Below are 26755 nucleotides of genomic sequence, written 5' to 3' on the forward strand. Positions count from 1 at the left end.
TTTCCCGCCTAGTCATAAACCGCGCAAAAATACCTCCGTATATAGGCACCGTCCTCAAGCAGGTGTTAAGAGACTCCCAGTCCCTTTCTTCTTAGTCGGGAGTTTAAATAGACCAAACGAACTGCTTATTGGACGCGGGGATCCCACCTCGCGATACCTTCTATAAGGACGGTGCCTACTATTGTTACTGCGCATCGCGAGATACTCTGGTTTCCTATGGGTGGTGCCTACTAATACAGGAATATCTTTGCACGGTTTAAAACTATACGGAGAAAGCAGAACTTACCGAATGCTTTTGGTATCTCAAAAAAAAAAAAATTGGGGGTAACCATGCATTTTTTCAAAGATAAATTAAGCTTCAATTTAGGAAAAAATCCCATACATTGCTTTATATTTTGGCGTTTTTAAGAGATATTTGTTGAATTATCTCTGAAAAATGCGTGGTTACCCCCAATTTTTTGTTTGGATTCCAATAGCCCTTGCTAAGATCTGCTTTTCCCGCATAGTCATAAACCGCACAAAAATACTTCGGTATTAGTAGGCACCGTCCTTAATAAGAGAGTTTGAAATTTGCGAAAAATGTTCGAACTTGGCAGGTAAACTAAATCTTAAATAGAAGAGAAACTGTCGCAGTTGTTTGCGCAACTATTCTCGCGAAATAAAAGTTGCTAAATTTTTCTCAAACTTTCTGTGATTCTTTACTACAAAATATCATTTCAAAAAATGCAATAAAAAAGATAGGTCACCATACCCCATAACTGCTTGCAATATTCACTTTCAAATATGAGTCTCGCCATGTTTGGTGTTGACAGAAAGTACATACATGTAGTCAAAGTAGAACTTGAAAGAAAACCTTGTACATAGAATGTATGAAGGATAAGCAGCAATTAGAGAGAAATTTCTTGGCAAAGAAGCACAGCATGAAGTAGTGTTTGCCCACAATTTTTCTTGCGTGCGTGTTTTCAGTATCACTATTTCATGCCCGCGAGTGGTGGGCAAGCGCGCAATTCTGGCGATGACTCATTCTTCTGTCGTCAATTTTTTTCTAAAAATTTTTTTGACATAAAGACAATAATAACAAAGTTAAAATAAAAAGGTAAAAAGATAGCTCACCGTGCTCGTTTAGGAGAAAATGACTATTTATTACTTGGCTGGGCTTACCATCAAAGGAAACGCATGTTTTCAACTGAAAGGGTCATATTGTGAATTCGTAAAATATCCTTGGAGGATGAATAAATGAATATGAATATATCAAACATATATTTGAACTGCGGGTGACAGATTCATTAAAAGAAAGACCCTCCCAGTTGTTAACATAACTTAAGCAGTTGCGAAAAGAAGCCCGAAAAAAAAAATCTTGCTTGAAGGGGATACGAACCCATGACCCCTGCGATGCCGGTGCAGTGCTCTACCAACTGAGCTATCAAGCCAACTGGGAGCTGGTCATATTGTGAGTTCGTAATATACCCGAGGAAGATGAATAAATAAATATGAATATATAAAAGATATATTTGAACTGCGGGTGACTGATTGAATAAAAGAAATATCCTTGCAATTAACTGAGAGGGTCTTTCTTCTATTTAAACTGTCACCCGCAGTTCAAATATATCTTTCATATTTTCATATTCAAACTGAATTTTGGCGATATTCCAATTTGCGCACAAAAAGCCGAGGAAAATATAAAAACATGACACGTGCATTTAGCAGCCTATGTTTATTGTCATGATAAACCCGGTTCTGTACTATTGGGCGGATTTAATCATTTATCTTTATATTTTCCTTTGCATATCGTTCAGTGTTTTCTGCAGGAATAGTTTACCAAGCGAAACATAATGGAGTTTGAACAATGCGGGTTGTTCGTTCTGTGAATTAATTTTGTCAGCCTTCAACGATGCCCCAAAATAGCGTTAGCCGTGAAGTTAGGGCCGTAGCTTACAGCTGAAAGTTTAGTTTAGAAATTTGTTAAGAAGTGCTCCCTTGATTGGTCAAATGACACAGCAACCTTTTTTATTTATTTATATTTTTTTTACGTTTTTTTCACATTCTTTCGCAGAGCTTATACTCCATTCTCAATCTCTCTAATTTTATATTTAAACATTTCTTACAATGTAAATATTATTAATTGCGACATCGTAAGCAAAAACGGAGAAGAAAAGTGATTCGCAGAAATTAACTTTTCAAAATAAGTGGTTAACGCTTGCGTGCTAAGACTTGATGAGATGAATTTCGAGGATATTTTCCTGAGGGAACGTTCGTAAGGCCTGTATTCTATGAAACAAAACTGAAAAAAAGTAGACTGGTTTCTGAAACATACGAAAGAGCGAGAGAGAAATGAAAAACCTTTGTTGTAGTGTAAGTGGTCATGAATAAGCTCTCCTAAAGATAAGATGATTCCTAAGTATTGTTTAACAATAAGGCTTTTGTATTGGATCAATTGAAGCTAAAGAGGGCTTTATGGATTTGGCCTGTGGTTCGATTTGCCTACCCTTGAAAGCGACACTTCATCCTATGGTTTGAATAATATCCCTAATTATAATCCATCAAATATTTTCGCTCGCGCGCGATTGGTCTAAACGCCTCACGTGACCGAATATACCCCAGCTAAAACTGGGGAATATCCGAGGATATTCCCCAAGTGATATTCCCCAATTTCAAAAACTTCAAGGAGCGTCAAGTTTGCAATTAAAATGAATGTCAAGATGGGGGAACGGTTTGCTTTTGTGACAGAAGAAGAGATAAACCTGCTGGTCGATAAACCAGTACCAGAAAACAACATACGCTCTAAACGTTTTTGACGGTAAGCTGTTCGTAAACGAAATGTTGAAATACTCAAGCTCGTATTTGCGACATTTTCTCTTGGTTTGAACTCTGTTTAACAGTCCATGAATTAAAAATGTGATAAAACTGAAAAATATGAAAGGCGAAAAGTTTTAGCCCATCTCATTTAAGAGTATTTATGGTTTTCTTTCAGTCTGGCGAAATGAGAAAGCCATCAACAAGCTATTAAACGAGTTTTATTAATAAGCTCGAAGCTCGCTCACACGACGGCAAATATTACAGTTGTAATTCAATGAGAGTAATTCGTGCTGGCCTGGATATAAGGAATTTAAATAACGAAAACATAAATTTCAGTACTATTACTGACAGAGTTCAAACAGGTAAAATGATGCTATCAATGCTCACCTGGTCGAGATCGCACGCGAACATAAAATCTCGTCCACGAAACAAAAACCAGCCATGATACCCCGAGATGTCGAAATTCTCTACGAAGAGAAGCAGCTTGTCCTACTCTCGAGCAACAAGTTTAATCCTCAGTGATTGTGAACGACTTCGTTGCTGGCTCCATTCAATGTCAAGTTAGCAAAGAAAGCGCTTTGATGGAATCCAGCAAAAACAACCGGTGGCGTCGTATTCGACTGCAGGTTCAGCTTCGATTTCTTCACAGGTCGTTTTCGGCTAGCAAATTCCACAATTGTATTTTCGATATAAAGTGCTGCTCCAATTGAACACGAGATAAAGGAAGAGAACGACAAAGCGCCGGCTGTTTCGTTGACGGCAGTTTACACTTTTTACGGAATGCGATACTTTACAGTTTTTCGCTTTCAGTGATCTTTAGCTTGTTTTTGAGAGATAGTTAGATTCCCTGTAACGTTATCCGCCACTTGTATCTTGCTTTTGTCTTTCACGGAATTAAACAAGTTTACTTTCCTTTCAAATGTTCTACCTTTTCCCCAAACAAACGCTTTCGACCTGAAGCGAAATCTGACGTGGAGATTTTGGAAGCCAACTGACAAACTTTGACGTGATTGACATATGACAGAATGGCAGATCCTGCCGATTCCCGCGAGATTCCCGCATGTTGCGAAAAATATTTGAAGGATAATAAACACAATAGCCTCCATTTGACTTTAAAAATATGCTCAGATATTTGTCCTTGGACATAATCTGTTCCTTGAAGCTCACAGTTTTCCTCGAGCTTCGCTCTCGGAAAACTGTTCGCTTCGCGGAACAGATAATGTCCGCGGACAAATATCTGAGCATATTTTCGCGCCAAATGGAGGCTATTGTTTATATAACCACAAATATCGAAAGAATATAACTTGTCTTGAACCAGAAAACATTCCTCTGGCGAATTATCACGAAGCTATGACAGCAAGCGACTTGGCTTTGTTTTTGAATCTTGATTTTAAGACTTGTTAATGCATGGTAGAAATGTCAATTCACCTGCAAGTCCCATCCGCTGACAAAACGCCAAATTTATACTGTCACGTTGCTGCCACAACTGTGTCCTATAATTGTAACGTGTTAAACCGAAGTTATTGCACAAAGAATTTGATTGGCCGATGCGAAGTGAAGCGATGACGCGCCATTTATTATAAGCGAAGGAGTTGCTGGTACGAGATGCTAATATAAACTTTAAAATTACACATAACGCTCATGAGCAACTGTTAAACACAGCTGTTGTTTAGCAGTAGGATTTTTAACCTATCTGGGGAGTATTCCTGCCTGGGAATTGGCAAGCGTACAAAAGTCCACTGAGTGATTCAGTCTTTCATCGAACAAGGCTCGGTAAGCTTATCCTTAAACAATTCAGTCAAACGACAATAGCTGTCCTTTTCGTTTTAGATTTTCTTTCGTATGAGCAAATTATCAGTTCGATCTTATTCATTACGTTTACAGTGGTTCGTGAACCGCAGTTTTTCGACCTGACTTCTAGCACGGAAATGGTCTGGCTGATATCGTATGTCCCTATACGTCAAGGCCCGCGTTATGTCTCAGACACACTGGTTCACAGTTGCTTTGTAGTGTTGCAACCAACATTACCCTTAAGGATTCTCATACGTCGCCGTGATTGATTGGCAGACAACCCAAATTGAGACCGCTCGAGAATCAAATGAGTAGTAAGGTTGACTATTTAACAACAAAACGTATAATTCATCAGAAAAGCACAGGCGAATGAAAGAGAAAAGAAACAAAAAAGATTATTAACAATGGAGTAATTCTAAATGAACGTAATCCAAAGTAAAGTAGGTTTTTACTTTTGAAGTTATCTATCACATCGAGGACAGCATAAAGTAGACCGAACCGTGTCCTTGAAATGTCCTGGTGAATGGCGCAAGCCGACAGGAGCTGATTTCCGAAAGAGTCCAGTTTTTATGTACTGCAAAGTAACCCAACACGACTTCCGTGTTAATTCAATCTCAATTATTTTGTAGAGAACTTTATTTAGTATGCGTTTGGTCCGTAATACTTATAGAAAATGGGGTTGAGCGCGAGCGTTTTGAATCGGGAATCAACAAGTGTAACTTTTTTCTTATTCTTCACCAGCATCGTTCAACGAAAATTCGCTGATAAAAGGATGGTACTTCAGGATGACCCAACACACAAACTCCTGGCGAGTTACGTCACATAGAAGGCGTTAGGGACCGTTCGACACCCACAGCTAGAGGTAGCGTTCGATTTACCGTATTCTTGAGTGGAAATAAACGAAGTATTTCTAGATTTCTCCGTTTACTGAGGTCAATTTGGAAAAGCGTCTCAAAAAAACTTTTGCTCACTTTTGCACGATTTTCAGGACCATTTCGCATTCTAGTAACTCCCAAAATTTTTACAATGGAGTCACTTTGTATACGGCTTAAATGGGAAGTATCACTCGAAATTCAAAACGGCTTCATTGTTTTGTAGAGACCATTTCGTATAATTGGAGGAAGGTTAGTTACAACCCCAATATGCGCTTCACAAAAAGCTGACAAATTACGCATTTCTTATCTATGAAAAATATTTTGTCGAACCTTCCCCGACATTATCGAGGATAATTTAACTCTCATTATCAATATTGTTACCATTATCATTATCATTAGACTATAAGGCTTGATTCCTACTTTCAATATAACGATCATAATCAAAAGAGCCGTTGATGTCGCTTACGTTCATAAGGACACTGATGATCATAATCACAAGAAAATGATCGATCATTTTATTATGATTATAATTATGCCTGTGGTTGTCTGTGTTGCTGTAGATCATAAGAACCTTCTGGTCGTGATTTTGAGTTAAAACCATGTTACAATTGGTTCATAATCATAGTCAATTGTAATCTCTACATTTGGAATTTCTATTGTTATGGTGTTGTCCAGGCTTCCGTTTGTATTGCAGACCATGCTAAATTTTACAGCTGTCTATGTTAGTAAAAGCATTATGACAGAATAAGGACGGTATAATAACCAAACATCAGTGGGCAAGTCCACGAATATTTGCTTGTCTCTAGTCGCTTTTTCCGAACCCAAATTTCTCATTCAGTTTTTTGTCGAAAGTTTAGCAAAGAGCATAGTTATAATAGAGCGGTTTTCAATCGAGTGTCGTAAAACCATAACCAAAGTAATTACTCTGGCCAATCACAACAGACACAAACAGCGCTGTGAATTTATCAGAATTCAAAGCCAATACATGAAACCAGCGTCAAGCGCGGGAAAATGCGTGCGTGCGAGTGATGATTGGTTTTGGTTTTACATCTCATTGGATGAAAAAGTGGCGCGGGTTTTGTCAACCAATCACAGAGCGTAGTAATGCAAAACCAAAGCAAACGAGCAACTACTTTCAAAACTCAATGAAAACCACTCTAAAGGGCAATAGATATAAAGGCAGACAAACTTCTGAGTTATATACGTCTTGTTATCATTTTTCACCTTTACCGTGCACAAATGTGTTGGAGCAACTGATCAATAGAAACGTTCCTATTAAGATCTTCAGCTTTAGTTTGAACGTTAAAACAAAGAATTGTGTACGGTCGCGGCCCTTCCAACATAAATTGCAGCACCATTGTTAGATTGCAAGGTTTCATAACCAGAACCTCAATTAACTATGGATAGGAAAGAATGAATATGTTAACGTCTGTAAATCCATGGCACGCTATACTGCTCCCAAAGGAGAACTAATGTGTAAGTATGATTTTGTATTCGCAAATGGGATCCTTTACAACTGAGTAACAGCTTGTGCGAAACTCGTGCGCAGCCATTTATTTGTTTATTTTCTTCTGCATTAGCATGTTGTTGCAAAAAGTGTTTAAATTTTTCTGACCTGTTGACCAATATCTTACTCGCAGCAGTTTTTCTGGACTGGAAGGGTGGAAGTTTTGAAATTACAATCTCGCATAGAAGATAAACTTTGATCTCTTTCATACTACATCATCATTTCAATCTATGATCAAATTTAATTTGCTCATAGGTTTCCAAACAACAACTATTACCATAGCAACGGTCACGGATAGCCTCTCATTTCAAAGATAGTCGATTATCTCGAAATTTAGTTTGACACTTTATGACGAAACTTTAGGGATTTAAACTACTCAATCTAGACAACTTGTAGACGAAATTAGAAAAACAAAAAATCTGTAAGAACGTTTTCAAGTAAATAATGAATCAATTTTTACGAGGTGAGTGTTGTTTATTCCCGCATTTTTCACCAATATCTCTGGCAAAATAAAAATTGACACTTTGTCTTGTCTGTTAAAAGGTCTTTCCTCATAGAAAAACATTCTAAATGTATATTGAGCTTCATGGGTGTCTACGAATTTAAGATATTTATGTTTGAAAACAGTTAAAATAAAGGGCAAATGAATGAGAAAGTTCATACTTTGCATAAATCGAGATATCTTTAAAATGCCTCCACAGATTTTTCTGTTAAATTGCAAGCGGTTAGAGTAAGAATTCTTTTCGACATAGGGCCCGAGAACCGAAACCGGTGTTAGATAAGAAGATTGAATCTTGGGCAAGTTTCAGTCGTTATTCGCTTTCTCCGAACACAAGAGTTTTATTTTGTTTTCTGGATCTATTTCACATTTATCATAACGTGAAGTCCGTTGCTGTGTGCATGCGTGAGGTACTGGCCATACCGCTAAGCTGAGTACGGTAAAAAAACTAATGTTGCTTCTTTAAATTGCAAACGATTTCAGTAAAATCCGTTTTCATTTCGTTGGTTTAGAATTCATGTAACTGAAAGCAAACATCTATAAAAGTTCACATAAAAATAAGTGATTTTAATTCCTTTTTTTAAGCCAAACAGCTATTAATTCGTGAAAGCTTACTAACGCTGGTAATTAGTAATAGCTGCCGTAGAGTCTGATCCCTATCCCCGCTTCATTTCAACGAGATCTTTGTCGCCTACTTAATCCCGTAAAATAAACATTGCATTTTAAAGGTGCAAAAATTACCGTACGCATCATACCTCCGTTTCATTGTGATTTTAATGCTTTTTGTCTGCCTAAAATCCTTCAATGTTAGGAACAATGTTAAAAGCTTTTAGGAAATATGTCATGAAACAAGAAGAATCGTATAAGTAGCTATATGCAACCACTTAGCTTGGCTGTTTTTGGTGTCCATTGAAACAATCAATTAGAAGAATTGAATACATGCGAAATTGATGTCTGCGGTACATTAGTGGAACATCAATGGACTGCCACGGTTATTGCTGCAAAGTAGAAAATTCAGACTTAAAAGCATTAAAAGTCTTATTAATAATGCGTCGGCGAGCCGCCCAGTCGATTAAGGTGTAGCTAGCAATTTTCCGCCGAAGGATTTAGTGGAAAAGCGAGCCAAGATACTTGTTTTGTCATAGAAGAGCGCAGGTGTTGGTTTTCAGATTTGCGCAATCGGTCGCCACAGCCATAACTCTTACACGATTCTAGGGGAAAAACAAAGATCAAACTGATTGCCGTTGATATTTTTCAACAGGGCGAGGTAAGGAATTAGTTTGAGCTTTGCAAGCAAAGTTCGAGTTGCAGCCAACAAAACGTCTTAACTGATAGGTATTAGGGGATTCGATATTTATTGCGGACAATTTGAACTCCAGTTGTGAAGAAACACTTGTGGTCGTTAGCTGCAGTCTAATAACTTTTTATTGATCGGATAAGGCAAAATGATTACGGCCACTGACAAAATAAATATGGCCGAGATCAAACCGTTTACAATGAGAGAGTTGTTATCAAAGAATCCAGGCAGTGCGAAGATGAGTGTTTATATAAACAAAAAAAAATAATGATTTCTGTGACAAAACGATCATTTATATACACTTTAACCTAATAAAACTAAGGGTTCAGAAGGGATACTATGTCGTTTACAAGAAAAGCTTGTTTCATTTTTCTTGTTAGTCCTAAATGTTGAAGTTTGTCAGAAGTACACAAGGTGTACTCCTCCTTAATTACACATTGTAAACGCCCTGAGGGCATAGAAGGGACAACACGACCGGTAATCAAACACTGATTAAGAGTTCACGTAAATCTCCCTAAGGCCCTGTAACGGAAAATATTTAAAATTTTAAAGCAAAGCCTGATCATAATATTTTGGTTTTTCTGTTCAGTGTTACATAAAGAGGTTTAAAATTCAGTGTGGAACGTTAATTGGGCCTTGTTTTATTTTATTTTTCTTTTTTGTAACTTGTACAGCAAACGACCGTCTTACACAATACGTTTTCCAAATTCTTTATTATTTAGGTAACAGGGATGGCGTAGTAAGTGGTGAGAGCACTTGCCTCCCACCAATGTAGCGTGGGTTCGATTCTTGGACTCACGAAATATGTGGGTTGAGTTTGTTGTTGTCTCTTGTTCTTGCTCTTGTTCATTTTGTATGTGATCTGGTTTCCCCTCTCCTCAAAAATCTACCTTTTCAAATCCCAATTCGATATGGCAAGTGTCCCCAATTAGTCAGTGCTCTGTGCTAAGTAAAACGACATTTTCAAATATAGTGATTTATTTATTTATCGATTTATTTATTTATTTATTTATTTATTTATTTATTTATGTATTTATTTATTTTAACTCCAAATTCATTCTCATCTCCGGAATGTAAGTTAACGTGTGTAAATTCTTTTCTTTGGCGAAAAAAGGTTTTAAAATCGAAGTTTTCGCTTCTATCGCAGAAGCTTCATCAGTGAAAACGGCTTTTCGTCTCACCTTTTTATCGGATCACGTGATAAAAGGTGAAGCAGCCAGGGCACTGGGGAAGAAGCTGTGAAAGCACACCAAGCAACCGCTATCGGCGGTTCGAAAACACCTGCACAGAACGGGACACCCAGTTCACTAGGAACAGACAGAGAGCCTAGGGATTTCAAGCGCGAAAAAAAAAAAAGAAGAAGAAGGAAAAACCAAAAATAAGCGATCTTTTTCGATTAGGAGGAACACCCTGAACTGAACTGAGTTGAAGTCAAGATAAAGGTGTCCGTCCGTTTGACAGAGGTAGTTTATAAGTAATTGTGGGGGGAAATATGGAGCGACTTATGAAACTATCCGATTAATAGAGGGTGTCCACTTAATACAAGTTGGACTGTATTTATTTATTGTTTAGCCTATAGTCAAGATTACAGACCAATTTCCTCCTGCCTACCCAGGAATTACCCTTAGTCTTAAGCCCCAGAAATTAGGTCTTCCACAACCCCAAGTTTTCTTACAACACAACTGAACCAAAGTCAAAAACCTATTTTCTGAAAAAAAAATGCTTTATGTAACACAGTAGCCGAGGCAGGAACTGCGTCTTGTCAGAGTTTTTCGTTGACTGCACAAAACGATATGTCCTGATAAAAACATACTTTCGTGCGGCCAACCTTCTGAGTTCTGAGTTGGAGCCGAAGTTACACCGATAATCTTGTGCGCGTGGTTAATCGCCTGAGAGAGAATGGAACCGAGTGGGGTGGTTGCTTTGCGTGATGCGGAGAGTTTGGAAAGCAGTTTATTGTTAAGCCTAATTAACACCTGAACGCCCTATTCTCCAGTCGCTTTTTTTATCTTTTCAAATCAAATCTCACTGGCGTCTCACGAAAATTAAAAACGCTTCAAATTGTCAAAAACATGAGCGGACCAGAATACGTTTTTGTGAGGAATCTATTCTCCAATTCAATTTCAAGATCTGTTATCAGTATTTTCAGTTGAAACACAATTTTACATTTTGAATTTTTTCTCTTTTTTTATCACTTCGAGTTACCTCTAGCACGAGCACCCATATTTGATAAAAATGTGATCTGCTAACAAAAAATCACACGTTGTATTTGACTGCACGCGTGCTCCCCCGCGCGGAAAAGTCTTTGATAGTTTGTTTTTCTATTCCCTGCCGTCTCACAACAGACAAAATAAACAGATGTTATAGTCCTGCTCTTTATTACCTTACAACTTCCTACCTATTACTTATTTAACGATGGTCTGTTTTTTTAGTGTAAGAATAGCTCATTATACTTGCCGTATCAACTACCACTCGTGCAAAAATTGACAGAATTTGGTGAAAACATTTGACTTAAAAGCAACCGAGGTAACTCTTTCGTTATGAAAGCGGTGCATTTGCAGGGGTTAACAGTCGGTTACTCATTCACACGGCGCAGCCATTCCTATTCAAACAGGGAGCTATTTTGCGGATAAAGTGAAACGATCAAACCGATTACTCTCGTCATCTTTTGACACAGGTAAGAAAACGGTTGGAGTGTTTACGAGTTAAAGTTGGAGTTTGTCTTAAGAACTAAGAAAAAAGCCAAAAAAACTGCCCACGATTGGAGCTTCTTTTTCAGTAAACGCTCCTTGCCGTATGTGTAGACTTAAAACCTCTTGTTGATAAAAGATAAGATAAAAAAAAAAACGCTTCAGGCAATTGATTAGCTGAATATCGAGGTCTAAATACAAGAAAATATTTATTATCAAGTTGAATATCAAGTTTATTATCAAGTTGAACAGATTTTTTTACAGCATAGACTGTCATAAAATCGCATCTTCCTACATATACAATTCAAAGTCATATCATGACATCCCGACAAAGCCAAAGGGACCATTTGACGCGTCATATTTGGAATTCAGGTGGATAGTTGCCTTAAAGGGGAAGTATCACGCAAATTTACTGTCATTTCAAAACCCAAAAATGTTTGTCTGTCAGCAGAAACAACGAAATAATTGTCAAGTTTATTATAAATTATCACTCCAGTGCAATAAAACTGTTGATTAGTGCCTCTGGCCAGAGACAGAGTAGGCCGGTATGGATTGAAACTTGAAAAATGTTAAGCTTATGTTTTTCAAGTTCTCGTATTTTTGCTTCCAAAATGCGCTAGAACAGGTCACGAGTTGTTCCTTTCAGGAATTGAGTTGATTTCTTTCCTCTCGTCATTCCAGAATTATTTGACAGCTGATTGAACGTCTTATTTCATCATTTTTAAAAAAAGATATTAAAAACCCCGTGATACTTCACCTTTAAGTTGAAGCGCTTTTCAATTCAGGTGTCGTAAATCCCTTGCATTCTCTTTCAGTTAATTCTGTGCTACTACACGCTTCGAGGTAAGGCGATTTTCAAATCAGTGTCGCAGGTCATTACGTTTTGCTTTACCTATCCCTGTTGACGGGCCTCTTTTCCGACTAACTGGAAGAGAAAACAACACCAATCCCGGAGATCTGCTTGGCGGAGTTTTGGAAAACACCCAGGCTGAATTCGAAGGAAACCATTTTTATTGTTTATTGCTTGTTGGCATGCCCGTTCGCAAATTTTGAAGCTGTGGATATAACGATTCCCTTTAGAAGAATGGTTGTTGTAGTATAGTCTTTACTCTCTATTTCTGAACTGAAGGAAGTGATTCAGTTTACATTCCTTCTCCTGTCAACATGGTCAAAGAAACAGCAGTTCAAGGACTCAGTCCAGAGGCGAGATCACTAGATTCTATACTTGACAGTATTTGCGGCGTGCGTCTTGTGTTATTACAGTGGTGAACAAGGGAGAGGTACTGAGGCCCAGGGCCCCTATTTATTTTCAGCGAAAATAAGGCCTGGAGGATGACAATTTATTTCAACTGAAACTTTCTCACTCTCATATATTATTATTCTGTTTTGACAACTCCCTGCTGGGTTCAGCAGACTAAACACCGGATGTCACAACAGGTTTCATTACTTTACGTCTTCCTACTTAAAATACTTATTTTCCTTCTTTCATTGTTGTCGATATGAAACTTATTTCGAGGCTTTATTTAATATTAAGGCCAGGTTTTTAATTCAGAACAGCTTGACCTCGCAGCATCAACACCAGTCATAAAAAGAAGCTACCAAGGGGCCCTCTGGAACAACAACTCGTTTCCATTGGATACTGTTTCTAGTAATCTGCTTGTGGCCATCTCAAACTGTTTCTTTTCGTTTTTGTTGCTTTTTAGTGTTCAGGAAACGGAAAACTCACTGTCGACTTTCCCCGTCCGTCCTAACAATCTCTTGACTTCCCTTGCATGGGAATCAAATTCAGCTTTCATTCCTTTTCGTTTTATTTTTTATTCATATATTCACCAAGGTATTTAGTCATTCTGTTTGCTTCTCTCGTTCAAAGGGAATTTACATTTTAGCGACTCCAATTACTAATTTGAGTTTTCGAATAGCTTCAAATTCACAGCAATATTAGTGACGTGAGGCAAACAGCATTTATCATTAGCTTCTTTTTAAAGCTAAGCCCCGCTTTGTTTTTACTATAGTTACCATAACATAATGGTTTCTCAAAATAAAATTGGTCCAACATCCAAAAATTAATATGTGTCAGCCACTTGAATGCCTGCCAGGTGTTTACAAATTGCACTGAATTACCATTCAAATTGTTAGAACGAGACAACTGCAGCCGCTTGGGTCGGGATTAAACGGAGCGTCAAGTAGAATCTTGTTGTTTGAGAGGCACTGAAGTTCATCCTCAGAAATCACCAGAATACACAACCTTGTTTATCAGTTACTCGTGGATTTGCCATTCGAGCCATTCTACTCTCGAGGCAAGAACGAAAAATTAGCTTGTACATGGCAGTAAAAGATACTTAGATCTCCGGAAAATGAGCACCGAAAAAGGTAGGAGGTAGCCTTTCTCATCATCGATCAAAAAAGGTTTTCTTCCCAGTCGGGATTCAATTCTTGCGTCCTCTTGGAAAATACGCATTAACCAAAACGTATAGTAGCATCAAAAATTGACGGTTTGCCTTAAAGTAAGCAAAACATACGATAAAAATCCCTGTTTTAGGGCGTCCTACGGCATCTTCGACAAACAGATAATCAATAATTCATTGGAAGTGCTTCTGCGCTGTGAAAAAACAGCAACTCTTTACAGCTATAAAGATGAATTTTACGTTTCTTCTATTATCTTAGCGTCTATCTGTCCACTTCTATGCTACACGACAACTCATAAAAAACTCCAAAGTTGTTTACAGTAAACATCCGTGATTAATTTAGCTGTGTTAGAAATAGATCAGTTTAAGATATCGATGAAAACCTTGCGAGGAAAGTAAACTTTAATATAAATTTTAGACATCACTCTCTTGAAATAAAATATTGTTAGTCAATAAATACTTCGACGTGATGATTTCAAAGGTGGAGTTTCCGAGGAGAACTTCGAACTTTTCAAGATATGATACCCGGAAAATGGAACGCAAATCGTTGTCGCTATTGAAAGAGAACTTTTTTTCCCACCAATTGACGTTTTGCGACCACTAAATAAAATGGTGGTTGTTCTTGTTATGGCCGTGTGGTTCTTAGCTAAGTTGGTGCTGTGATGTTCAAAACTGCGAGCTAATTGTCCTGCCGATGTTGTGGTAACAAACACATAACAACTGAAAGATAACAAGTAATATGTGCGTGTGTTTTGCTCTGTCGTGGAGTCTTAGTGCCTGAGAGAAAGACTGTTGGGACTTTTGTCGGCTTAACTGTCACGTCATAGTAAGAATTTTTACGTGCGCCTTAGATTTATGACCACGAAAGTGATAGAAAACTAAATTGTCCTGAACCGAGTGCTGATCGCTTTTAACAAAGCTTTTATTGCTTTTCTATTAGGACGTTCGCAGGTGACCCTTGATTACTCAGTAGGGTTTAACTTATTTCCAGAAGAATTGCGGTTCTGATCTTATTGATAATAAGATAATGGCGGAGGCGCGACCGGCCGTGCTATTGGCCTGTCTTTAATAAAAACGGGGCACGCGCGTCGCTATTCTCTGGGAAAATTGCGTGAAAAATACCGCTGGATCAAATGTCTCCCACGATTGATGTACTTAATGATGATATAATACTCAAGCCTTATTAAGATTCTAACCAATTCCCAATGGATTTTTCCGCAGAACAAACGCTACCAGCGAGAGATAAAGTGGAATTAAGAAACATTACATTTATTATGGACATGGACGGCCACCGACGAACAAACTGTGCGGTTCAGCCAAGTAACTCGTGTAAAAGCGGCGCGGGAAAGGGCCCCGGTCGGAAGTGGAGTACAGCTCGAAAACCATCAACCAGTAAGCTTGAAAATTTTGATCGACAGACAATACAATCTTTTAGAGACGCCGACACAGCCAAGAAGTACTTCAAGCGGAGAGCAAAGATGTTGTCCTGTGCAGCTTGTGTTATGGGACTCTTCGCGGTTGTTTTGGCCCTCGTAGACATTGAACTTACAATCCGTGGCATAGATACCAGCGAAGATCTGTCACCAAACGATTTAGGTGTTATTCTCAATAATCCGTACCGACTTGCAGCTGTCGTAGTGAAGTCCCTGTTGTCGGTTTTATCGTTGTTGACCTCCATAACGATTTATCAAATGAACGTCAATGAGCTCAAATACTTGGTAGTGAAGAATATTTACCACGAATCGGAGAGCTTCGTCATGACCTCTCTGTTTCCAAGTTGTCTCCTGGAAGTGGCAGTCTGTTTGTTTCACGTTCCCCCTCTGTTAGACTACTACGGCTTGCCTTATAAACTTCAACTTTTGGTGTTCCTTAGATTGTATCTCATTGCGAAGTACGTGAGAGAACACAATATGTTCGTGGATAATCAAGCGACAGCGTTGTTCGCCTCTGTAACACAAACGGAGATTTCGTCCATCTTTCTCGTGAAAGCATATTTCCTCAAGTTTCCGTTCAGATTAATATTAACGTTTTACCTGCTCAACATTTTCTTGGGAGGTTATTTTGTTCATGTCATCGAAAGGACTCACAACACTTATTTGGTAAGTAGGCTAATTAAAACCATCCTACATTTAAAAAGAAAAACCTTTACCGCTCTTTAAATATTCGCGCGAAATAATACCATGTGTTTGGCTTCAGATCGTTAACGTTCTTGAAGGTCCAAGCTAGCTAAACGCTAAACGCTAAACGCTTACTATCTAAATGTCCTTTTAATTCTTCTCTATCGATTCCGTGGTCTGGTGGTTTGAATACAGGTTTTTAAATCAATGATAAATTTACATCTGAGCTGCTGTTGATGCTTATGTTCACAGTGCAGAATAAGACTCACTTTTATTGAGCACGCTTTAAAGAGAGTGTTATGATAAGAGGCAAACATTTGTTTTGGAAAACTAATGGTTTCAATTTCAACCCTTTTGACTTGACTCTTTTCACAAATTTAAAATTGCCCTCGTTCGGTCATCGAACTCTTTCTTAATTGCAACGGAAAGAGGCGAGTAGAACATTGCATGCAGACGCCTGTTTCGTTTCGTTATCTCTCTACACGGCTTTCTTTTATATTCTTTTGGTGTAAACACTTCGTGGTTTGGAAAGCGCAAAATGTTTTTGTCGAAGTAATCATAATTCGTTCACCACAGCTGGGCAAGATGTTATTAAAAATTGAATAGCACTTCACGAAACAATCTTTATTATAATTCTAATAAGTTCTTTGTGTGACTTCGAGGCAGCCTTTTATGTTGAAACAAAGGATTTCTCGCAAATTAATCGGCCCCACGTAAGAAGAAAGAAAACTTTTTGTTACCTACGGAAGTAAAATGATGGCTGTTTTCTTAGTTCAGTCCTGCTTTATGTATAAAACATGCCTTGTTACGTTACCGACTATCGTCAAACGACCTCTCGACAAAATAAACTTTGTGTTTTTGTTTTGTCGGTCAAAACTTGTTAACAAAAGAAAGCGACTGCAGTAATTATTTGAAAAATAGCGGCTTTTCAACTCACAATACAGACTTACACCTCGACCCGGAGTGAAAACGGTTACCAAACAATCCTCGTGAAATTTAACTATCGCAAAATTCCATCGTGAATCTGTTCTCATTAACAGAAAACATTGAAGATTTAGATCGAAAAACCATCTCGGAAACGTCAAATGTATCGGAACCTTATGGACAAACAATAGGGTCGTTATTCATTCCCTTTAATCTCGCTATTAATCACAGATCAAAGAAATTCTAAATTGTAAATGACAAGACCAAACACTGGGGACATTTGCAGGGTGCAATCCATTTTGATTCAAGCCAACAGTGCCAGTTTAAGATTTTAACACGAAATGGTAAGATTTCATGAATTTCCCGGACTGATGTAAAGATATTTAGTATGACTCATATCTCTGGATCAGTACGTAATCACCCCCAAAATCGTAATTAACGCATCTGTTGAAACGATCATGATGTGGGAACGTTAACTGACTCACGACTATGCACGTATTTAATATATACAATGATTACGTGACGATAAAGAGAGAAAGCTCTTGGCCGATGCTTTTAGATCATTAACCCCTGGATACACTCTTTTAGTGCGTTTTGGAGGTGCAGCTGGAAAGATAATTGGTCACCGACTTTGTGAAAGAAGCTTAATTGGAACACTCTTGTCGAGTGCTAATGCGTACACTAGAACAGACACAAGTAAAACATACAGGAAACAATGAGCTCACTAATTCTAAAAGCTTCCTTTGTTTTGCTAACCTTTTCTTAACAATGCGACGCCGAGTGCGGGGGCGATATCAGAAGATTTTGCATGCAAACAGGTTTCATAGTTGTTCGATCAACCTGCTGCGTTCGGCTTTGGCATTCACTGATGGGTCTTCATTTTGCCAATTACACAACTAAATTACCTTCAGCTACCCTGCACAAAACAAGAAAATGTTGATATTGTTGCATAGAAATCCATTCACCACAACGGGAACCAATAGATTTTTCCAGAAGGTGAAAAACATAAAACAAAATAAACTGACTAGATATGGAATCTAAAATATGTTGATGATAACGCGATCATGAAGTCAAATTGAGCACGTACACCAAAGAGTGCTTTTAGGGCTTTTGACACGTACGTGCGACTTTTCTAATCATTATTTCGTACTGTGAAACAGCACTAAGGGAATTGCCTCAAAAGATAACATACCACTGTTAATTTAACGAAACAACATGCAAATTATTCACACAAGAAAACAGTACATGTACAAGATAATAAAACGCTCTCTCTTATAAACAACATAACTGGTTTGATAACTAACGTAAACAGCACCAATGTGGCCTGTCTGTTTCTGCTTTGGAGTTTCCTGAACAGAATATCACAGTCTAAAATGACTTAAGACAATTGTGTTTTGTTTTGCAAACGTCTTGCAACCTAGTGTACCCTTAATTCTGACTAATTGACCGAGTTTTTGGAAACACCATGATGCAGTGTACTTTACAAGCTGAAAACATAAGATAAACTACAGGGGATTGTTGATAAGCGAACCGTGCATAACAAGCGCTGGTTAAAGCTACTTTTATATTTTTAAAACTCGCAAGAGAATTCTTTAGAAAATTTTTTAAAATGGATATACATATTTTGTCGTTATCAAACGCAAGTGATAATTGTCAACTCGCGAACTCGTTCGTTTCACCTAAGGTCATAATATGTCATAACATTTAAGCATGTCGTTCAGTAAATTTATTTTAAAAAACAGGTAGAGGGATTCAACGAGGGCAATAGACCGTATTTGTATTCTCGGTATTGAACTGGAACTAGCTTGCAAACGAGGCTTATGCGGGGAAATCTTTTCACATGCAAATGGTTTCTAATATATTCCCCCGCGAGAGCCTCCATTGCAAGCTCGATCCAGTTCAATACCGAGAATACGAATATGGTCTATTAGGCAAAGGCGCCATAGTTTGATCTGCTTCGGCTTCTTCGATGAACGATTAAGTACCAGGATATTTCAGGGCATTGGACTATACCCTCTTAATTGCGAGCTAATATTGCTGTCTTTCTAAAATTGTGTCGGGCATTTTTCTTGACCAAAACTCATTTTTATTCTTTGCAAACTGAACAGAAGGCCGTAATATACTCCAGGTTTACAGAGCACATGTCTGGTCATATCTCACCTGGGCGATTTCCTGCAGTCTTTTCTTTTTCTATAGCGTTATTGCTTGTTTTATTAATGTTATATCAAGATGCTCTTAATTGTTTCTATTACCTTTTTTAGGCTTTTCAATCAGTTGCGCGCTTTTAAAATACTTCATGAGTCCAGTGAATTTGTAAAATTTTTGCTGACGTGCGATTGCGAAATAGGGGTATCGAAGTATCTCGAATCTCTGAAATTTACTTAGAGAAAAATCCCCTAATCTATAACTTCGGTTTTCAGGGAAACCTTTTTTTTTTTCAGGGCAACTGAAACTTTCAAAATTCTTAAAGCCTTCTTATTTTTAAGATTTCTGTACAGCATTCATTTTTAAACAGTCGGTGTATTGTCACCTTCCCAAATCCCGGTTCACACTTGGGAGGGACATATGAACACAAGCACGAGCTGGCATACGCACGCTCACTGCGGCTGTATAAGAGTGAAAATTAATTTACCACAGAAGTTAGAATTGCAATCAAAGAAAAGTGGAAAATGTAAAGTGGTTAGAAATCAAAAAGGCTTATAGGATTATGACAATTAGTTTTAATCGGTGACCATGCTTTTAATTTTGTTGAAAAACTTGGAGGAAAATTATGTGTCAGACTGAGCAAATTCCACGTAAATGATTGCTCTGGCGAAGTGTCCAAACTAAATACAGAATTTTAGAGGAAAAAGCGCAAGTACAGTTAATTTTCCAAACGCTCGCCTTTTTTTTCACAGTAATGGCTACTAACACAAGAAGGCTACTAACAGACAAAAGCACTGTTCAATATCTTTTATTTGCATGATAATACTTAAAGATTTTCCCCTTCTTAAGAGAAATTGAAATACGCACAGGTGCACGAAAGCACTTTTCAGCAGCTTCAATAAGAGATAATGGTACTTGAATACTTCCCACCGGAAGATCTGAAATTAAAGCGGCAGACACCCCACCTTGAAGTATAGCTAAATAGCTTTCATTCTTGAAAACGGTAATACTGTTTCCTTTGGGAAACTAAAAAAATTACTGATCACACCCAGTAATCGGACGTAATTAGGAAATCCTGAATTTTCCTTTGAATGTTTTAAATTGCACGAGGAAGAAGAAAAGAATGAAAATTTTGTTCTATCGATTACAATATACTCTCTCTCTTCATATTCAAAATTATCAGATTGTTCTTTCATGTTATTTAACCCCCGGGCCGTTTTTACCGTTGAACCCCAGTGCCAGTTGCTGTTAAACTAACTTTTGTTCGAATAATCCGAAGTTAGTCAACCCAAACCTAATGGACATCATTGTTGTATTTCAGGTGAAGGTTTTATTTTTAATTTCGATGAATGATCGTAATGAAGCCTAGTTTTGCTTCCATCGCTCCTCTGAGTTTAATTCTGTAAGTTAATTTTTATAGATGGTGTTGGAGAGGAAACCGTCCTAACGAAGGCTTAACTATAAAATATTTTATCACCTTAAAAATTGAAGCTGAGTTTTGCTCTAAAAAAAACATGTCAACTGCCTTAAATACGTTTGGAAAAACTTGTTAACATTCTTTCTTGTCTGCTTGCTCTTGGAAGTAAAACAATCAATTGCTCGTAACAGTTCCCAGACAACAATACCCTTATTTTAAATACCCTTATTTTAGAAATTATTAAACGTATTTAAGGCAGCTTTACGGTGGGTTTCCTTTCCAAACTTGGCATGTCAGATAGCTTTCTCGTAACGTTTTTAATCCAGCGCTTCTTGGGACTAGTTTAAGATCTGCAAAGTGCGTTAGAATTTCCAGATCGCCAAGATTTTTTTTTTTCAAAGTTGAGACAAAACTGACCTACCATAATCTTCTTCAGAGACTAGTCCACGACTGTCTCCGATTGGTCGAAATTACAGTTAGGCATAGCACAGGCTCACATACGCCAAGTACAAATAACAAACAAGAATACAAACACAAAATGCAGATATTCGAAGATATATACCAGGGAATTCTCCCACGCAACTCTTGTGTACGTTCTAGAGTATTCATATAGAAGTTACAACCAGCAGTCACCAGACTTATCGGCTTTAAGTTTTTAAGTTTGGGTGTGCCATTGTATTTTAGTACAAGGAAGTAGGGTTACTTTGGCGATTTATTGCTGTAATAGGTAGACCACCTATCCAGCCATGACGCGCGAGCAAGACAAAGGGAGCTTAAAATGGTTGGAAATCAAGTGAAATTTCATTTACCATCGATGTAAGGGATAGTAAGATTAGACCTGTGTTAGAATATGCCTCGCCTGTCTGGGGAGGGCTGTCCATTTGCCTCGAAGAAGATCTACAGAGAGTGCAGAATAGATGTCTAAATGTCATAGCACTCCCTAGCGATACTGTTGAGTCACTAGTAACTATGCGTCAGAAATTGACGAGGAAAGAATTTAAACGTATTCTATTCTCCGAAGCGCATCCTTGCCAACGTTTTTTAGACAAGGCTGTGGATCATGGCCATAACCTAAGATCTTGTATGACGAACCCAGCGCACCTCAGAATACCTGTATCACGCACTACCAGGCAAAAACAATCGTTTATTCCTAGAGGTGCTAAACGTAACTTAACTTAACTTAACTTAATTAACTTGACATATTTTGACTGTATATATACATTCCGTGTTTTGACTTTCTTTCTTACTGTAATATTACCGTAATTGTTATCGCCAAAGGTAATAAATACTGAAAGTATTATTATTATTATTATTATCATTATCATTATCATTATCATTATCATTATCATTATCATTATCATTATCATTATCATTATCATTATCATTATCATTATCATTATCATTATCATTATCATTATCATTATCATTATCATTATTATTATTATTATTATTATTATTATTTACATGATAGGACATTTCCCAGGGAAAAGTCTCATTATGTGTGCTATTAAAAAAATAGCATCCTCAAAACTTGTTCTCTCGACTCAAACTGAATGACTCTGAATAGGTCCTTGGCCGCTTGAATGATGACTGACCCTATTGTGCCACTGTTCCCGGTACAGGTCCCTGTTACAAAATTAAAATTATCAATCAATCACTGGCCAAATAAGTCAAGTGTCACTACGATCTGTCCCTGATGTGTGCGTTCATAAGTAGTCCCCAAGACAACGTCTCACTACAAGTTCAGCCTGTTACCATTGCACTTATGTAAACACTACTAAAATGACGTAATGAAAAAAAATTCTACCCTTAGGACACGGTATGGATGCTTGTCGTTACCATGACAACTCTTGGTTTTGGTGACGTTGTTCCTAAAGCAGTGTTGGCCCGTGCGTTCGTTGGCTTTGCATCAGTGTTGGGAATATTCTTGATGGCCTTGTTTATTAGCGTTGTGCATGAGGCTCTTCAACTTAAGCAACAAGAGAAAAGGATTCTAGCAACAATGGAAAACGCAGGTAAATTCCTTTCCTTCTCATTCTGTTACCTCGACTGAGGAAACATGTCCACCATGGAAGGTTCAAGTCAACCTCTGTTATATTTGGATAAAACACAAACAAAACACAAAACAAGGGGTGGACCATTAAGAATCTTGAGAGAGCTGACAATATCCCCGAGAATCCTGCATGGTTGTTGAAAGACGTTGGTCAGCATAAAGAGAGCTTGTACGTTGAAGAAACCTGTATATAACTTAGTAAGGAAACAAATTCGTGTACCTAAAAAAATTTAATCCCGTTCCCAGCATGTCTAATGGTCTACCACTGAATTAGTTAAAACGGACATCATACCTGAAAAAAATGTTGCTAAATTTAGATCAGCAGGTGTTGGACCGTGTGTAACGACCAGTTGGACAACGAATGAAGGGCAAGTTAACATTTTGAAAGTTGTTGATCGCAATATGAACCTGCACTGTCTTTTGTCGACCAACAACATTCGACATGTTGATTTACCTCACTTGATCTTCATTCATAACACAGTTGGAGGAGAAGGCATAATGACGCATTTGTTAATAAACAATTCCAGCTGTACAAAATCTTGTATTGCGCTGGTTGAGTTTCATTGACTAAAAATCTACTCTTAATCTAGTTAATCTGTTTAATTTATGTCCAATTAACTCATGCAGACACCTTCTAAATGTAACACAGTTTTCACAGGCGGAAATGAAATCCACGTTTGAACTCACCAGAACTATGATAAAATATGAAGGTTTATGAGACTGAACTTGGCCGAAAACATGACAAAAGCCGAGTTGGTTCAGTATAGTAGTATTACAGATCTCCCCCTGGAAGGCATTAGTGGGGTGCTAGACCATTGTATGGTTAACTCTGGCATTTTGTTAGTTTTCTAAACTCACAAACTCACTATATATGTTACTATAATTGTGCAGACCACCTCAGTAAGAAAAAGAACTTGGCTGCAACCTGCATCCAGAGCACCTGGAGACTTTACCACTTTATGAAAGTGAATTTAGATACAATCGAGTGGGGTGACTGGTTCAAAACACAGAAACTTAGAATGTTCCAACACAAAGTGGCTGAAGACGTACGAAAGTGGAGAGTTGTGAGGCGAAGCTGGTCACGAGGTACGTTAGCTACAATGTACCATCGCAAAAAAGCAAAACATTATAAAATAGTTTTCCAACTCTTCTGAAAGCTGTACAAAATCAGCTCGTGAACTACAGTGCTAATACGATTTGGATGTGCTTCAATTTGTTTCAGGAACATTTAAATGTGATTACGTAAATAAAGGCAAAGACGCGTTAAATTTCCCCGTTTTTTTAAGGCACGGAGTTTGTAGATATAATTCCACATTACTTACGTCAACCCTCGATTAGGACAAATGCTCGCATAAGCACAAATTGATCTTTTTGTTTGGCTTCTTAGATAAAGTAATTCAGTTGTTGCAAAACAATTTCTGGGCGAAAATGGGGGATAAATCTATACTGGAAAGGCTTCAGCCACTTTCCAGTTTGTAACATATTTTTTTACAGGTTCAGTGTATCTTTAGAACAAATAGAGAGGAACTTGTAATAGTAAAGGAGACTAAGTCATCTTAAACCCTAAGGAAGAACGTCTGTTCTTACCCACCCCACCCTTGTTTTCTGTTTAATTACATTATATCAGAACATGACTCTACACACGATGTTTTCCAACAGATGACTACTGGAAGAAGTTCTTTTTGGCCGACGACATCGCCATGTTGCTGACCGATGTTGCTAGAAGCGTCGGCAACGTGGAGAATTTTCTCCAGAAACAAAACGGTGGGCGTCGCATCAGCAAAAGTTCATTCAAAAGAACCGGCAGTGTCATCTCACCACCTCCCATTGCCGAGGTACGTTACCTGATACTTCTTACATTTTATTATCAGCATTCGGTTCTCCATTATTAGTTTATAGTGTGAAGGTGCTTTTATATGCTTCATTGCAATGTATATTTGAATATTTTCCCTCAATTTTCTGTTATTTTATGGTTGACAGGAAGAGGTAGAGACCCCACCCTTGGAATCTCCACAAAAGGACAAAACCACAAAAGTTCATGCCGTGTTAGTGGACTCCTGGACCCAACCATCACCCAAACCCTTCAATTCCCTTCAAGGCCATTCTAGTTCCTCGACTCAGTGCCAGTACGTTAATCCGCCAGAAAAGTGCTCAAATGGCTACCGAAACTACATGTCTTACGGTAAAGTGACAGAGGTGAATGATAACTGTCGGGTCACATTACGTCCAAGAAAGGAGAGTGACCCTATTGATCGGGGTGTGACCCCAGCTGACGCGCTTCATGGAAAGGTGGAATCACTTGAGAGTGCTTTGGATCAAATTTACTACAAAATGAAGACGGAGCTCAGAGACGTTCGCGACTCATTGAAGTCGTTAAATCGATATTCCGATTCGTCCTCGACTCTACTGAGTCCTTTGCCGCTTCAAAGAAATAATAATACTCTTTCATTTAGCTACCCACGCGCAACAGATCACGTGGATGTATAGTGAGAAAGTTGAGATCCTAAGAAATGGCTCTGTATTAATCAGGGCAGCAGAGGAAGACAAAACAAATATAAATTATTTGTATTTTTCAATTTTCTGACTTAATACTTGGATATTATGTGCACAGAGAATCAACACTTCATACATTACGAAATTAACCTCGTCACCAAGTCCTTGGGAATGGTGCTGTCTACAAAGGAAGGCATGCTTTGGAAGTAACGAGGGCGACGTAATATAAGTAGCCTCTATCAGAGCTGGACTCTAATAAATTTTCAAAATTGACCGGCATAGTCGTAAATCAAATGCAGTGTACAAAGAAACGTGGAGCGAGACGTCAAGATGGCTGATAGAAATCGAAAGTGAAAGTTAACGGCGTAAGCCGATGCGCTCGTGATCAGATTCCTCGCACAATAATTGCAGCGAACGAACGACACGAACATGTTGCAGCTGAGCCAGGTGGAGAACAGAGGATTTACAACACTAGGTACTTTTAATACCACAACATTTTTTTGAATTTAATGTCAGAAGTAGTCAGGCAGGTGTCGTGTTAGATTTGCTTACAAGTCGAGCTCGGAGAGTGCGAAGCGTGATCGTGCACCTTGCTTAGAAGCGCGAAGGGCGATCGTCAGAGCTCTGGGGAGCGAGCACGGAGCGCGATCCGATCGCGCTCCGTGCTCGCTCCCCGGTTCGGCGAAGCGGAGAGCTGCTTCAGGTCTATTCATTGAGAAGGGAGCGAGTGACTTTGAGAAAGTCTAGTGCCGTGTTTGACGCATCTGAGTAAGTATTTTTATCCCAATCCACTGCAAAACGAAAAGCATTGGTGATTGGGCTTATGACCGTTTTTGCTCGCTTGATAATGTCGACTAATATTTCCTTGGGTCCTTGTTGGCCCATAACCAGTTTGCTTTGGTCATTGCCGAGACGTTCTGAGAATCACCTACCCTGGGTACCAGAGGCTTTTCTGGTGCAGTTTCCGGTTCCAGTCAAAGTCTCTTACTGTCTTCATTCTGGTACCCAGGGCAAGACTCACCTGCCATTCTAGTGTTGTGGCTGTCTAGGCAACAGCATGTCATGTAAGTTAAAAGTAATTTTAGATAACAGAAAAAGCTATTTCCAACGTGGAAAAGATCATGTGAGTTTCCTTGTGTGAAAAGATGAAATATATTACTATAAGTATAGATTTAAGGGAAATATCATAAACGGGTTACCCTATCAGATCGGCCTCGGCGTAGTAAAGGGACCTCTACACAGTTGTTTACATTCTGTTGGGCCACTGCTCTACCCGGACCCCTTTGGGCGGCCGTCGTAACTTTTAAAGGACACGACCAAGGTTTGCGGTGCTTTCCATTTTCGTCGTGGTTCGTTAAAAACACGTGGCGTTTTCCCTTTTTGTAAAAATCAAGGAGGACAAGCCTTCCTTGTAGTAAAGGAGTAACTTCTTTATAGGTAGCAAAACGTGCTTGTTTTGTACAACTGTATGAGAGCTGTTGCTTATTCTGTTAGGTTACTTAAAAGGATAAAGAAATTGAGAACTCTAGTGACCTAGAAGGTCGCTATGATGCATATTTTTAAAATAAGATAATTGTTATTACCATAGAAGAGTATTTTGCAATGAATAGTATTCACTTGGTGTACATAGGATTTATATGTTGTAAAATAAAGTAGACCATTGTACGAAGTGCTATCTACTTTTCATGATTATTCGTTAACATGCAGAAATTGTTTTAACTTGTGAAAGGACTCAGTTATGCAGGG

At 38.3% G+C, this 26755-nt stretch overlaps 1 protein-coding gene across 3 annotated transcripts; it reads left to right on the top strand.

The window, feature by feature from the left end:
- Positions 1–4462: 4462 nt before the first annotated feature.
- On the top strand, positions 4463–26679 carry LOC146484228 (uncharacterized). Of its 3 annotated transcripts, none has more exons than XM_085105025.1 (6): positions 4463–4569; positions 15082–15959; positions 22277–22478; positions 23408–23602; positions 24176–24351; positions 24497–26679. In XM_085105025.1, exons 2-6 carry the CDS (start codon positions 15135–15137, stop codon positions 25001–25003), a joined length of 1905 nt encoding a protein of 634 aa, XP_084961151.1. In that variant the 5' UTR covers positions 4463–4569; positions 15082–15134; the 3' UTR covers positions 25004–26679. The 3 variants fall into 3 exon arrangements, with proteins under 3 accessions (XP_084961151.1, XP_084961150.1, XP_084961149.1); XM_085105024.1 differs by lacking the exon at positions 4463–4569 and adding an exon at positions 8608–8735; XM_085105023.1 differs by lacking the exon at positions 4463–4569 and adding an exon at positions 13603–13825.
- The last annotated feature ends 76 nt before the right edge of the window (positions 26680–26755 follow it).

Source organism: Pavona decussata, unplaced genomic scaffold (genome assembly GCF_977016875.1).
Source record: "Pavona decussata unplaced genomic scaffold, jaPavDecu1.1 SCAFFOLD_36, whole genome shotgun sequence".
Lineage (NCBI taxonomy): Eukaryota > Metazoa > Cnidaria > Anthozoa > Scleractinia > Agariciidae > Pavona > Pavona decussata.